The 16235-nt window shown below is 48.1% G+C and overlaps 1 protein-coding gene across 5 annotated transcripts in view; it reads right to left on the bottom strand.

The window, feature by feature from the left end:
- Positions 1–4035: 4035 nt before the first annotated feature.
- Sik3 (SIK family kinase 3) overlaps positions 4036–16235 on the bottom strand; it is a 228531-nt gene continuing 216331 nt past the window's right edge. For 3 of the 5 annotated variants that reach the window (XM_035443651.1, XM_035443649.1, XM_035443648.1), the window contains 5 exons: positions 8572–8735; positions 7780–7912; positions 7018–7025; positions 6855–6929; positions 4036–6013 (listed from right to left, as the gene is read on the bottom strand). In XM_035443651.1, the coding sequence (XP_035299542.1) occupies positions 5867–6013; positions 6855–6929; positions 7018–7025; positions 7780–7912; positions 8572–8735 (527 nt within the window). In that variant the 3' untranslated portion in view covers positions 4036–5866. Of the gene's footprint in view, positions 6014–6854; positions 7026–7779; positions 7913–8571; positions 8736–16235 lie in introns of all 5 variants that reach the window. The other 2 variants (XM_035443652.1, XM_035443650.1) reach the window with 2 other exon arrangements.

Genomic DNA, 16235 nt, shown 5'->3' with positions numbered 1-16235 from the left:
GTCTCAAAAAAAAGGAGAAAGAGAAAGAAAGAAAGAAAGAAAGAAAGAAAGAAAGGAAGGAAGGAAGGAAGGAAGGAAGGAAGGAAGAAAAGTGTGCGTGCATGCGTGTGTGTCTGTGTCTGTGTCTGTGTCTGTGTGTGTCTATTTTGCTGGGGATGGAAACCAAGGCCTTGTACATGCTAGTCAAGGAGTCTATTATTGTTTCATTCTAGACCTTAGCGCCACTAGGGTTTTTGTTATGTGTATATGTTACCCAGCCTCCCCTCCAAAGACAACCTCACCATCTACCATGACCATCAAAAGGGCTGGTGTAGTTCAACTATCCTATATCTCTCCAGGATGCTAAGGGTCTAGGCTTGATCCCCAGTATGAATGAGCTGGGAAGCTGGGTATGGTGGGCTGAGTATGGTGGCCCATGTCTTCAATTCTTGCAAGAGGTTTCAAAACCAGCCTTGGCTACATAGAAAGTCTAAGGACAGCCTGGGCTACATGGGACTATCTAAAACAAAACAAAACAAAACAAAACAAAACAAAACCCAGATCACCCAGGAAACCTCATCATGGAACTTGTGAATTTCCAAGCTAAAAGGAACTTTTGAGACCATCTGTTGGGGCCTCACCGATGAATTTGCTTCAAGATGAGGAACTGGCAATGTGGAAGGAATTTGCTGTGTCCCACATCTCCCGGCCCTGGAGGCAGGGCAGGGATGGACCTTGAACCCAGGCATGTGCTCTGCCCATCTCCCTAGGAAATTCCCCCACTCTCTAGAAACTAGCCAGGAGTCTCTACCAGTTCTGGGAGTGGCTGGGTTCCAGGTCACTCCCATCCCAGGAGGCCTTGGAACCAGAGAGAACCTTGGTTTGAACCTGGGCTCTGATGCTTATTCTCAGGGTGACCTGGGTGAGTTACCTCATCTCTCACCCCTGGGTTTCTTATCTGCTAAGTGAAGATAATGACAGGACACGCCATGCCTTCGTTATGAACCCAGTCACTCTGTGAGAAGCAGAATGACAGGACGGGGAAGATGCGTCTACACTTCCTAATGCCAGGAACCCATGCCTGTTGCCTAACATGGAAAATGTGATTAAGGAGCTTGAGCCTGGGGTATTCAGAGGGCACAGTAATCACAGAGGTCCTTCAATATGCAAGAGAAGACTGGAGAACAGGAACAAGGGGTAGACAATGTGAGTGCTGGCAGCAGTGATGAGCCAAGGGGCATTGACTGCCTAATCCAATCCATGGATGCTGGTGGAAGTGAAGGTGCCTATTTTTTCTGAATGAAAACTCAGAAGTTTTCAGAGGGAATACCACTCTGCCATGTTTTTAGGCATGGTTTGAACTCCTGAACTCCAGAGCTCTAAGATACTTGTGCTAACCATGGAACATGTGCACAAAACTGTTGAAAGGTAACCAGCAGCAAATGGCAATTGTTCCATGTCCCAGAATCCCGATTTGACTGTCATGAACACATTTGCATTACTAGGCCACAGCCTGTGACCCTGGCTGCTGGCAGCAGAAATGGGCAAGGCAGGTGCCTGGCTTGCAGGGACATCTTTTCCAGGACAAAACCCAGTCCCATATGTCTGTGGGACCATGCAGAGGGAGGTGGCCTGCTTGAGAGAATGAAGGCTACCCCCCTACCCCCCCCCCCCCCCCCCGCTCGGAGCAGCTTCCTAGATCTTTTGGGGGTTGGAGGCAGGAATCTGAGCATTGGCCTCCAGCCTGCTCTCCAGTTTTGCCTTACTCTTTGGCTCATTACTGAAATCATGGTGGCTAACTACTCGAGCCTAACATTTGCTCAGGTCCTCATCTCGATTTCAGTTAACTTGAGAAATCCCGTAAGGCAGGAGGCCAGGTTTTCTCCTTTGGTATTTTGCCTGTCAGAAAACTGCAGCTGAGAGCTGCTAAGGGCATTCTTGCCCCTCAGCCTTGAGATGGTGCCCCTGGGGCTGGAAGTAGGTCTGACTTCTAGTTCTCTGATGGTGGCTTCTTGACTTCTGAGCCTTCATATTTTTTTTCAGGGACATGCCTGGCTCAGGGATTAGAATCCACGACATTAGAGTAGAGAACTCTGGGAAAACCTGCTACTGAGCAGTAAGTGTGTTCCTGTCTTGATACGTGTAGCCCAGGCTGGTCTCAAACTTGGGGTAATCCTGCCTTGGCTTTCTGTGCTGAGGTTACAGGTGTATACCACCATGCTCACTTTCCTCCCCATCCCCTTCATACTTACTTGCTAGTGTCTGCCACTTTATCACAAGACACATTTGGCTTAAACTAGTCTAAACAGTGCCTTACTATTCTGGACAGGAAGTCCTTCTGGGCAGATCAATAATAAAATGGGGTCATCATAGATTGACACCCGGGTTGGCCACTGTTAGAGGTGCTGGGTGCCCAGGGTTGGTCCAGGGAGTGGAGACAATGCTCATCATTATGGTTTCTATAACCCCCCCTCACTTCCTCATCTTGGGAGCCTCCAAACTGACTTCTGCATTGGGCGAGGGCTGGCTTGGGATCCTCAGACACTCGTGGGAGTGCTGGCAGCTTCAGGAGCCATGAATGTAGCCCATTTCACAATGTCTGTCTCAATACAGCAGGTCATCTGCATAGGGCAATGCAGGGACTCTGTCCTTGGCTGGGCCTGGCACCAGAGACTTGCCAAACATTCACTGGATGAATAACATTGGTACACTAAAAGCTCCCAGACTGGCAAAGGGTCACAGGAAGGCACAGGCCTTTGCTGGTGGCAGCCCCTTCTGGAATATGTACCCGGTAAGAAATGGTGTTGGTAGGAATGGGGATCTGGGGCTGGGGTCTCCCTGAGCAGCTGAATTTCCAAGGTTTCTTGATTGACAGCCCTGTTACAGCAAGGGCACTGTCACCAACTCTGCATATTGCTCCTGCCTCCTGCTCAGGAGACTAAGGGTTTTGTGGTTGAGTGGGTGGGGCCTGGCACCAGCACACACTCAGAAAGTCTCCTTCCCTGTGCCAAGAGATGTCCAGGTTTAGTTCCAGGAGAGTGAATCCTGCTGCCCTGGAGACCCACCCTACATCTAGCTGAAGGCACCTAGTGACTTTGCCAGGGCAGCACCTGTGGCAAAAGGTGTAATGACTTCTTGCGAGTCCTTAGGGCCCATCACTGGCTCCAAATCCAGCTCACCTCTAGCAGCAGTGTGCACTTCAGACCTTCTGGGGGCTTGCCTGAGATGGTATCCTCTGCTCTCAACAATCCCATTGAAACTTTGGGCTCAAAGACTTGAAACCTTTTTATCTCTAGGAGTGTATGCCATCTGTATACAGGTGCCTGAGGAGCATATCAGATCCCTTGGAACTAGAGTTCTGGGGTGGTGTGAGTTGCAGGAAGTTGGTGCTCTTAGCCACTCAACCATTCTTCCAGCCTCTCTCACTCTTTCTAAATGCTTGATATTCCCAAAGTCACTGAGTTGTCTTCTCACAAGACTTTAGCTCTCTTCACTGTGCCTGGGACCTGTTGGAAATTCTGCCTTGTTGGAAATTCTGGAACCGAGGAACAGACAGAAGGAAACAATAGGCAAAGCCTCTTTCTACCCTGTGCTTGAGTATCTCATCATTCAGCTGATTGAGATCACCTCAGAAATGTTCTAGCCAGGGTCAACTCAAGGCTCTCCTTCCTGAAGACCCTACGGAATCCATTTTCCACCAACTCTGTAAACACAAATGTGGCCTTTTGGAGGGGTTAGAGTCCACATGGATGTCTGGGACACAGTGTGAGGTTGACTTGCCAGGCTCCAAAGGCAAGGTGAGGGAGGACTGTCAGAGCCCCACCCTACATCTGGGGATTTCTCCAGACACCTGTGTCCCTCCATCCCCACCCCACCCCATGTGCTTCCCTCAGCTAGACTCTGAACTGTAAGGCAAACAACATATCAGTGTTAGAACTTAATAAGTTTTTATTTCCACAACCTCCTACTGTCCAACCAAGTTACTAAGTTGTAAATGTCCCACACAAACAAGGACAAAATGTCTCAGCAACTTGAATCTGGAGATTTTTTTAAGCCTTTTTTTTTTTTAAGTTTAACAGAAATGAGAAAGAAAAAATACTTCTTACATTTTCAAAGAACAGAAATAGCAAAGTATATTCATATACATTCAACATATTGCGCATATTGGTTACTACAATATAAAGCAATGGTGATCTTGAAAACAGTTTGCAAGATGGCACGGTTAATAGGCTCACTGGCTTTCATTCTGGGTGGCTCTGGAGGGTGGCATCTGCTCTTCCATCAATCCAGTACCATGTAAACAGGTCAGGCCGAGCATTCAGAGCAGCAGCACGCCCAGGACATCAGAGTAGGACTGAACTTAGAAGCCAACAACAGTTCTTCAAGCTTTCTTGGGAAGTCAGACTTCTGGTGAGTAACTAATGACCCCATGATGTGGAGGGGAGATTGGAGGATACAGGACCATGGAACAGGTCCCTAGCAAAGCTCTTGCATTGAAAACAAACCCACTCAAGGGACAGTGGGCTCAGAAGCAAGCTGTTGGTGTCAGTGGAGAAGGATAAGCTGGGTAGGGACCCTACTGTCAACATCTGGATGCCATGCTAGGCAACTGCATTCTTCTGTGCAAATGCAGAGGCTGGAGACCCCTGGCTCTCAGAAATGAGAGTCAGAACAGAGACTACTCCTCGCTGGTTTTGAGGACCAGGAGAGAACAAGACCTCGCTCAGTCCCCAGGCTGCAGAGGAGACTTTGGTTTCTATCAGCAGAGAGAAAAGGGTAAGGACATAAAAACTAGCTATTGCGTATGCGCTGCTTCAGGTGGGGAGGGGGGCCACTGCATCCGTCCATGGCACAGAGGAGAGTGGCTCACAATGCCAATACCAAGGAAAATGCTTCAAACAGAAGGCGCAAGCCACAGTTCAATAGCACAGAATCTGGTTAAACAATTCTCTTTTAAACAAAAATTATTTTGTCTTTATTAATAATAACAATAATAACAATAATATCAACATTTACCAAAAACAATTCCTACATGATCAAGAATTAAAATGTAGGGGCCGAAGATGCTAGGGAGAGGAGGAAGCTAAGGGACTCCATACAACCTCCTATTCTAGTCTGTGACAGAGGCTGAAAGGGAAGGGCATATATACACACTCATATATATGCACACATGACTGGACCAACGGTCCTTTTTACCACGCAGCCGAGAGTACGAATGGAGGCCACACAAATAGCACAGTGCACCACTGCTGGGTGTTCACTCATGAGGGGGAACCAGTTGTATGGTAGCTGGAGGGCAGCTGAGCTACACACAGAGGCCCACACTGAGCCATACTGGTTGGAACCTTCAGCAGCAGGGCCACTCAACCTATGCTGGGTTCTGATGGAATTCTGCTGGGCCAGATAATGTTCTAGTAGCTCCCAGAAGGAGACTGTGTCAGATTCCCGGCTTGGATTTCTTTTTTTCTTTTACTCTCTCTTTCTTAGCCATTGAGCTCCGGTCTATCATTTGTTCTTGGCAGACTGGAGCAGAGGGAGAGAGGCTGCGGAAGGGAGGGTCCCGACGTTCAGCCCCTGAATACTAACCGCTGGCTCCTCTGCCTCAGAAATGGAGAAAATAAAACCAAGAGAGAGAGAGAGAGAAAGAGAGAGAGAGAGAGAGAGAGAGAGAGAGAGAGAGAGAGAGAGAGAGCACGCTAGCAGAGGTGGGGGAGGAAGAAAAGAAAATCATCCCCAAAGGAAAATTCCCAAAACAAAATACAAGCAAACCTCCAAACACCAGAAACTCAAGTACACCAGATGCCGGTTCCCAGAAGGCGGAGAACATAGATTTTCCTGTTTATTTCCTTGGTGCCTTGGTCATACAAGCAAACATAGCAAAAGTCCCTCACAACCCAAGCGGCGGCCTACTGGTGCCCAGGGTGGGGAAAGGAGCTGCACTGTTCTGGTGGAGACACAGATGGCAAAGTGGTGCACCGTTGCTGGACACTGTTGGTTTAGGATCAGCCTCCTCCTCCTCAAGCTGCACACACACCTGGGAAACAGACACAGGACTACTTTGAAGGAGCAGGGCTCGAGTCTTTACGCGTACTTCCTACTGCTTTCTAATGGTACTGGGGCTGGAACTCAAGGTTCTGCGTGTGCCATGCATGTGCTCTACCAGCAAGCCACATGTCCGAAGGCCCTCAGTGAAGTCTTTTTTAGGTGTCACTGTATGAGCTTTGCCACACTGAGCCCTGTCATGCCTCTGTCTGTGGCTTCACTTTCCTAGAGTCTTCCTATCTCCATAGAGACAGAACACCTAGTACCCTCCACACACCTTTATTAAGCCAGCAGTGCCAGTCAGCCCACCTTTTCAGCATGGGCCTCAGACTATAGATCCCTTTGTTTACTCCTTATGAAGTCCAGCTGGGGCTGGAGTTCTGTGGTAGAGCGCTTGCCTAGCCCTGGGTTCTAAGTCCAGCACCAAAACGCCAAAACACGCAACAACAAAAACAATGAACGAAGGAGCATGGCTGGATCTGTTCTTTGGTTGGGTTTCACCCTTCAGGATAGAGTGTAAAGATTAGCTCCCTTTCTTAGTGTGCTGGCCAAAGGTCACTGGCCTCTGTCCTTTGCAGCTGTAGCTCACTGGATCTCATAAGAGACATACTATCTATAACATGAGGTAGGCCACATACCTTTTCTCTATAATAAAAACTTCAGCCTATCTCAAAACTAACATAGAACTTAATGAAAACATTAGGCAGATGGGAAGGCTGCATGGAAAGAGTGACACTCAAGTTACAAGGTGCCACACAGGGAATATACACTCTGAAGGGATCAGGGGCTGGCACTGGGCCACGGGGCTGGGTTCTGACCAGGGTGACACTCACTCTCCATATCCTCCTACACGCCGGCCTGCTCCATGCTGAAGGAGACCTCGGGGTGCTTGTGGCTGAGCAGGATGTCTGTAATACACGTAGATGGATATCGAGAGGAGTTTAAATGATGGCTGCCATCACTCAGGCCTGGATGCTCGTGACCTCCCAGACTCACCCCACAGTCTGCAAGACCAAAAAGAACAAGTGAGACAGGAGAGGAGGGGAGGATGTGGGGCAGGAGAGGGAGGCACTAGTCTAGCAAACCCAGCCTGATTCCTGCTCTGACTTGGGCCACAGCAGGCCTTTCAGACTTGAGGGGCCCTTCCTGACGACCCTCCCCTTTCCTTTCACAACCCTCATAAGCAGCTGACATATGGGGGAGAAGACGAGAAACCCCTCAGAAGTCTTTTCTTGACATTGGTGGGACGACAACTGTATCGAGTGCCCACAAGGAGCCAGGCCAGGCCACTTTTCCTGGGCATTGCACTCATAAACAAACCCTCAGGAGGCCAGCATCCCTCAAGATATAAGCTAGGCCATGCATACTACCCTCTTGTGTGTCTCCACAGATAAGGACTTGGGATCAGGAAGGTTAAGGCTCTGCCTTTGAAGCATAGGAAGGGTGGACCTATCTATTATCAGGCCTCTATCTATGGTCTCTTGCCCTGGCTCTATAGAGACACAGGAATGTTCTACTAGGGTATGAGGCCCTCTAAGGAAATGTGGAAAGAGCTGTTACTGAAGGTGCCTCCTGTTGCAGCTTGGACTGTGATGACCCTGTGCTGACAGAAGCCAGAGCCCCTTACACATACACTCTCAGGGAGATGCATGGCAAGTGACACTGTGTGTGGCACTTCACACAGTGAACTGTTTCTACAGAAGTCTGGAGCAGTCCCTCTGGGGAACTGTCCAGGAGTATCCATGGACAAGGCCTTACCTTCGTCTTCCCCATCCTGAAACTGCTGGCTGCCCATGAGTGAAGACTGACTGAGAACTGCATCTGACATTCGGGCAGAGCTCAGTGCCTTTCCTGCCACCAGGCTCATTCCTGGCAAGGTATCCAGCTGCACCTGCAGAAAACAGTCAGAAAGAGTGAGGCTGACAGACAATGTGCCACTCTCAGGGGACCCCTGTTCCCTCCACAGCAGCTCAGGCAAAGGATGTCCTGGGTCACCACTCCAAAACTCCCTTTCTCTGCTGCACAGAGCTGTTGGCTGCTTTCTGAGGGGACAGCCCTGTTCTCAATGCTCTGTCTAACAAGGTGGCTGCTAGGCATGAGAAATGTGTATGGTGGAAGAACTAAATTTGCAATTTTGTGTGACTTTAACACTGTCACATTTCAACAGCCACAAATGGCTGGCTGATGACATCTAGGTGCTACTGTGGCTGGGTGTGTCCCAGCTGACTGGTTTTGCTATGATAGGTCAATTCTCAAGAAAGCCAGAGATAGGGAAACAGTTGCCAGAAAAGGACCAAGAATTGAGGGTTCACAGGTTGAGGCCTGGGTTTAGATTTCTAGGAGAGGTTAAGACCTCAGATATCAGCTTATTGGATTCCAAAGTCTAACATTTGGATGAAAGATTACTCTGGGATGCCACCAGAGTTAAGGCTGGTCTGTTAGGGAAAATCCAAGAGGGCTGGACTCTGAGAAGATACAGAAGGGGAAGTTCTGCTTTCAAGTTAAGATTGGTACCATCCCACCTCTAAGCAGCAGGAGGGGACAACATACATAGGCATCGTCACTGTTCTGGATCGTGTGGTGTCTCTGGAGGGTCCGGGACCTGAGAGGCTCATTGACTGAGGGCCGAGTTGGATACACAAGCCCGTTGTGATCTGGCAGCTCCATTGCTTGTCCTGGAGAACTTCTATCCATGCAGTTCCCTATGATAGACTCTAGGAAACAGAGCACAACAGTGTGAGCAGACCCATGGCTTTTCTCAGTGATGCCAACTCCCATGCAGCCCCGTGCAAGAGACAATGAGTGACAGGAAGACCACAACTGCCCGATAGGCAAGCTCCGCCAGCTGGCTCTCGTATTATAGGAGCTGGGACCATGACAATACCTACAGCAAATATGAGTTTCTTTAGGGTACTCCCTGCCCTAGGAGAAACCCCAGTTAGTTGGTATGAGCTGGGCCAGACTCATCCTCTTCCCCTACTTCTCTGCTGGCTTAGCTTGTGTTTGCTCCCAAATCGGCATACAGAAGGAGAACTCTAGAGCTGCCAGAGTTTCTGGACTGAACTCATGGATGTGGCTTCTGCCTTAGCACCACCTGGGTCTCTCCTCCTGTTCCCACTGCTACTTCTGATGCTGTCCATGGTTCTTTCAGCTTTCAGAAAAGCGCTCGTACATAGCTGTGCTTGACCTCTCTCCCCATGGCTATTTTGATATCATCTAGGTCCATGGCTTCAGGTACACTGAGTCTGTGTAAAAAAATACTGTAATGGGACCAGCAAGATGCTCAGTGAAGAGAGAGACTTGTCATCAAGCTTGATGATCTGATTCAATCCCCAGAACCCACCTAAAAAGATACATGATTCCACATGTATGCTCATGCACATACACACACACTAAATGTGAAAAGGATTACTGAAATGCTTCCTTATGTTTCAGATCCACAGACCCAACTATTTTCTTGAATATCTAACCAGTATGTAACACTTATGCCAAATTCCAAACTCATCGTCTTTCCCAGAACCTGTTACTCCTCCAGATAAGGTGCTTGTTTGAGCACCTTATTTCCTTCATCTTTAAGGGATGAGCTCTTGGAGCCATGCTTGATTCCTTTTCTCCTCTCCCACAGTAGCTAGAAGTCTGAAGCCACTCACTCAGCGGTGGGGTGGACACTTCAGCCCCCAGACTTTCTACTTCCCATCAAGGCCCATTACCTCTCTCTTAAATTGTTTTCTAAACACCCCCAGTTACTACCCTATAAAAACTGTGCTAGTCTTTTTGTTTTTATCCCTATTCCTATTTTATATGTGTGCATGTGTGTGTTATACATGTATAGTACACGCACATGAGTCTATGTGTGCACGTGTCTGTTACATGTATGTAGTACGTGTGTTGTGTATATATATATAGTGCTACATCCTAGCTCTTGTTCAAAGATTTAGAACATTAAATTTAATTAGTTGTGTGCACATAGGTTCACACATGCTATGACTGGGGTGTGGAGGAGAGAGGACAACTTTCAGAAGTTGGTTCCTTCCATTGTAGGTTGCAGGGTTCAAACTCATGTCATCAGGGTTTTACCTGCTGAGCTATTTCACTATCAATCAGGAGCAGGCAGCAAATCTAAAAACAGTTCTGGCTCTTGGTATTTAGCATCCTTCTCCTTCTCCTTCTCCTTCTCTCTCTCTCTCTCTCTCTCTCTCTCTCTCTCTCTCTCTCTCTCTCTGTTTTCCTGTCTGTTTTCTTTCCCACTTTTGAACTTTTTAGATCTGTGAAATGAGGCTTCTCCAAATCCAAGCACCCGCCCAGCCTTTTTGAAGTCCTTCAGGCTCTGCTTTCCTGCTTTTAGCTCTCCTGCCTGGCTTCCTGAGTGATGCTCTCACAGCCTGAGAGTACCACCAGGACGTTAGGAGCTGTCACAAATCAGGGGACCAGCTTTCTTGGGTGCCCAGTTTGGCACTCCCTCCTCCGTCAAGTGGAGGTGGCACAGTGGCCATGAGCACAAGTCTGGGAGGGGAGACTCAGCTTGACTCTAGCTCATTGCTTCCAAAGGAGTGGGGAGGAGGAGCCAGGGAGCTGATCCTTCTGGACCTCTGCTTCTGTGGGGTGGGTACACAGACTGCTAACAGGACAAGGGACACTGGACAAGTTAGTTATCCAAACTTTAATTTTCCAGAGTGGCAGCCTCTGATCTGGAAGAAACATGTGATTACAAACCAGATCCAGGGCTGAAAACACAGCTCAGCAGCAAAATGCTTGCTTAGTGTATGTAGGACCTGTGTGTGATCCTTAAGCATCACAAATAAATAAATAAATAAATAAATAAATAAATAAAAAACCACGCCAGATGAAAATGAAGCATACTGATGGGAGCTGGGGAGCAGGCTTTTACTGGAAGGGTTGGCATCTCATGTTCAGAAGTTGTGCTGGGAAGGGGCAGAGTGAGAATAGGGAGCTGCTGGGAAAGGATCTTAGCTGTCACCCAAAGGCACCTGTGTTGAAGACCTGGTCACTAGCATGTGGCACTAATAGGATGTTATGAAACTTTTAGGAGGGAAAGCCCAATAAAATGAAGTTAGGCTATAGCTAGTGAGATGGTTCAGCAGGTAAAGCACTTGCCATCAAGTCTGACGATCTGAGTTCAATCCCCAGGACCCCAGTGGAAGGAGAGAACTGATCCCCCCTCAAGTGCCCCGAGCTATATGCAAATTATCTCCCCCCCTCTCCCTCTCATCCCCCCAACTCCCTCTCAGGGTGGCAAGATGGCTCTGTGGGTAAAGGTACTTGTAATAAGCCTGATGGCCTGAGTTCCATTCCATCCCTGGGACCACATCGTGAAAGGAGAGAACAAACTCCTCCTCCATGTTGTCCTTTGACCTCCACACAAGGACTATGGAACATAACCCACCTACCCACACTACACAAAATAAATACAATGAAAAAACGTTTTTAAAAAGTTAGGACACTGGGATTTGTCTTGACTGGGATTTGGGAGCCAGGTCCGAGTTTGTTCCCTCTCTGTTTCCCAGCCAGAATGAGGTGTGGCTTTGTTCCAATGTGTCACACCTTGCCATGAAGTGCTGCCACACCACAGGCCTCAAAGCAACAAGGACAAATTATAGTTGAAACCTGACAAATCTTTCCTCCTCATAAGCTGGTCTCCTCAGAGATTTGTCACAATGGGACAGGAAGCTATCACAGGCATAAAGGAAAGAATACAAGGGCCAAGAATGAGGCAGATAAGCCAGGGTCCAGGTTTATCACCACTAAAGTACACAAAATGTGGCAACCAGGTAGCCTCCACTTCACCCTTAAGGTCCCTTATCTGACAGGTAAGGGCTCCAAACCCCTGACACAAGTGGAACGTCTATGGTAAACATTAAGGGCTCCACAGGTAAAGGAATGAGTTTAGGAAGAGTGCTGAGCCTCAAAGTCCATAGATGAGACCTGCTGATCAGTGGCTGTAAAAAAAGGCCAACCCGCTGACTAAGGAACAAGAGTCTCTAGCAGCCTTTATGCCATTTCAGGAGCTGGAAGAACAGGCAGGCTCACAGAAGGGTATATAAATAAAGCAGGGACCATTCCTTCCAATAACCAGGGGGGTACAGAGGGGAGGGTGATTGTCTGAACAGGTAAGGGACAAAATGCACAAAGGATCCAAGGCACACCCCCACACCCGGGGGGACTCTGGGGCAGTTTGCGTAACTGTTGAATCTGTCAATGTTGACTCGTCCTTACTATTTACTGGGTTTTAAGAGTAAATGAGAAACAGTATGTTTGCCTACCTCTTAAAGGCTCTAAGGGTTAACATCTTAATCCCTCCAAGGCTGTCAGCACTTTACCCTTCAGGCCTGAAGCTGACTGGGCTCAGAGAAGAGGATGTAATTTTCTGAGTCTAAGTTGGTAACCTCATTGTATAAGCTGGTTGTGCTATTGTATTTATTTATTTATGCAGTCAAAGCTGAAAGCCACTGTAACAGTGCAGCAAGAAGGTGCATCTTATCTTCACTCCTCAAATGGAAGACAAGGAGACTGTAGGCAGTAGAGGGCAGAGTTAGCCCTGAAACCTGTGACATTTGGAAGAAATTTCTGACAGTGTGTGCTCGGTGCTCTGTCCAGGCTGGCCTCCTACTGACTGGAGGCAAACAGACATACAGGAAACAGGAAACCATGGACACAGGACAAGGGCATCTAAATTTCCTAGACTAACAGAAATAAGCTTTGCTTATCCACCCTTAAGAAACACTAGTATATCCAGAGTTCCGAACCTGTGAACTACAGCACATTCCAGACCACTTCTGATATAGCTCTTCAGGAATAGGCCCAAAGACAGGCCCTTCAGCTTTCTCTCCCACATCCCCAAATCCCCACAACACTGGCTCAGTACATGTATTCAGCTTCTCTCCTGCAATTCCACTGAGATGGAAAGGCATTCAAGAACCATCAGGTGCCTCTGTCCTAACAGGGTAGCAAGGGTGAGGGTCTTGCCCATCCTGTCGTCTGGTGGAGCACACTGTTAGAACCCTTTCTTTGCAAAAGCCATGGTAAATGAGCTGCAAAATTTCTTTATTCTTACTACGACTGTGTATGTATATGTGTGTGGGTGCCATGGGACATATGTGGAGGTCAGAAGATACATTTTTGGAGCTATTTCTCTTTTTCCACTCTTACATGGGTCCTGGGATCATACTCAAGTTGTCGGGCTTGCATGGTGAGGGCTTCACCCACTGAGCCCTCTAACCAGCCCACTCTAAAATCCGATAAAACTGAAAATGTAGACAGGTGTGGTGGCCTAACCCTGTAATGCCAGTACTTGGAAAGCTGAGCTAGGAGGATCATGAGTAGAAGGCCAGCCTGGGTTACACAGTGACACCCTGCCTTTAAAAAGAGGGAAGGGGGAAAGAGAGAGAGGAAAAAGAAAAGAAAGACTGAAAATTTACAGGCATGTAGGGTAAGGCCAAGACAGCTCCTACTGAAATGGGATTTATCTTTTGAGGGGAGGGTGTTTGTTTTTTGAGACATAGTTTCTCCGGGTAGCCCTGGCTGCACTGGATCTCACTCTGTAGACCAGGCTAGCCTCAATCGGAGATCCTCTGCCTCCTAAGTGCTGGGATTAAAAGTGTGTGCCACAACAGCCTGGCTTCTGAAATAGGATCTAACACACGCTTCACCAGGGTGGGTGTGATAAGGAAACATGAACTGGGTCAAAACCACCAAGTACAGAGCAGGGGTTCTACAAGATTTCATTTAGCTTAGTACCCCTCACTACTGGAAGAACAAATAGCATGTTTATCAAGTAGGCCCGGGTCAACTTGTGACAGCATAAGGACAGCGGGGTTCCTCCAGAGAGGATCACTGTGAACCACAGGCTGATCCCAACATGCACACTCCAAGGGGTTCTGAAGCAACTTCAGCAGCACGCACTGGGCTTCACTAATTCATGAATGCCTCCCCTGCACCACTTCACTCTTTGGGGCCTAAACTCACACAATTATACATGCATGTGTGGCTTTGCTGGGGGCAGACAGAAAGGAGAGCCACTCATCTCTGTGATACAACAGCAAACAGGTGGGAGTAAAGGAAGCTTCTTCAAAACTAACGTCAAAGGTCAGGGGGAAAAAGTCAATGATAAACAGGACCCCATAGGGTGAGAGCCACCCAGAGAAAAACTGGGTGTAAGGCTGTAGGGACAGGGCAACTTTGAACTTTTGAGGCCAACAAGATATTTGTAGGGGACAGTGGCAGTGATGGCGGTGGATGGACAGGGAGGAAGGAAAGGAGAGTCACAGTGGTTAGTTAGCTAGGAAGGACAGATCTGATGATGACATAACTATAACATGCAGCATGAACCTGAAATGAAGCCTTTGCCCGGGAAGAGACCTGACTGGGACCAGTTGGCAGCCTGGTAATCACTCAGAAGTTGTTCTAACTGCCAGGAGAATGAAGCAGTGTGCCACGATTCTCATGGCAATATGAAGCTGGACCTAGATAAAACTCTGCCTCTTAGAAAACTTTTTTCCCCTTAGCTTCTCCTAACTCTTCCCTGTGCTACACTAAGCAAGCCTGGGTGCAGATGGCTCTGAGACAGTCACCTGGCTCTTTCCTGTGCTTCCCCCCAGAATCCTCTCTGTCCGTGTGCTACCTAGCGTCTGAAAACCTCCCCGTTCTTCGACAGAGCTGGCCTCTCCCTATTCTGGTGCTGCCACGGCATGTGTACTGAGCGCGCTTAGTTGCCTGTGGACAGGAAGTATCTAAAGAGGCATTTCTGACAATAGAGGACAGTGGGGGTGAGGCCTCTCTATCCTTCAGGTACACGGGCATCATAGAGGAGAAAAAGTGAAGACAAGACAGAGAAAGTACCCTTGGAAGAACACTTCTACTGTATTTAAACACATGGCAACTGGGGGCTGGGGGAGGGGCACTGTTCCCTCCAGCCTCATTCTTTCTTCAGTAACAACCTGTACATCAGAACATGTTCAAGAATTTGTTGGGATGGTGACAGAGTGACAGTGCTACTTGTCCCAGAGGTAAGTTACACATCTCCTAAGTCTTGGCTGCTTCACTGGTAAAACGGGGACAATGGGCCATTACACCGACTAAAATATGGGCCAGGTGTGGCTGAGTGGTAGAACTTGCTCACTTAGCATGTGTGAGGCCCTGGGTTTTGCTCCGGCACCACAGAAAGAATGACAGAATGAACTGCATGTGAGCATGTGTGTATGGTGCAGGGTCAGCATGCTAACTCCTCACACAGATTCCTTCCCCAGTATGTCCACCAAGGCCATCTGCCTCATCTAGAACTACCCAACAATAGAAAGTTTCCAGGCTTCTCAGGCAGCTTAGACTGTCAGTTTCCTGTAACAGTTTCTATAGGGAGCTAAAATTTGCTGTGAGTTCTACCCCGATCTAGGTTCTGCTCCACAACACAAATTTAGCTAAGTGGAGTCCCTCCTTCCATCTGACAGGTCTGTTCCATCCCAACCCCCAACACTGCTAGGTGTCTCTCATTGTACATATGACCTATTCAGAAAGTCCCATCCTAAATACGGCCACCAAAGAATACAGCATACATGTGAGAGCAGACCTCTAGGCTGGGTGACACAATCTGCTCCAGAGGTTAGGATTTTTTTTTTTTTTTTTTTTTTTTTTGAGACAGGGTTTCTCTGTGTAGCTTTGTAGACCAGGCTGGCCTGGAACTCACAGAGATCCACCTGCCTCTGCCTCCCGAGTGCTGGGATTAAAGGTGTGCGCCACCACCGCCCAGCTCAGAGGTTAGGATTTCATTGTCATTTTTATGCAACATATTTCCCTCTTCTCTGAGCATATGACAAATACATCTGAAGCCAGCAAGTCTTCATATAACCTGCTCTGCACTATAGGGTTTAACTAGCCCCAGAGCTGAGTTGTGTGTGTTGCCTTAAGGACAGGGCAGAGATGCAGGCAGCTCCAAGGGAGGGAATGATGGAATGCATGCTCAGAGTTGCAACCCCTGATAAGTCCATCTTTACCATCTTTATTTCCTCCATGGTTGTGGTGAGGATGGGTTAAATGAAAGGCTGCCATGGGTTGGAAAGTGTTCCTGGTTTTGTTAGGCAAACATGAGCATGCTAACAGAACTCACTGAGGAAAACCCTCATCTTCAGATGGCAATGAAGGCAGCCCTGATAGAGTTTACACCACACTGTCAGTTACCCGGTGCTCTCTTTCTCATGAGAAGC

This window comes from Cricetulus griseus, chromosome 4 (genome assembly GCF_003668045.3).
Source record: "Cricetulus griseus strain 17A/GY chromosome 4, alternate assembly CriGri-PICRH-1.0, whole genome shotgun sequence".
Classification (NCBI taxonomy): Eukaryota; Metazoa; Chordata; class Mammalia; order Rodentia; family Cricetidae; genus Cricetulus; species Cricetulus griseus.
This window is presented reverse-complemented; position numbering and strand designations above follow the sequence as displayed.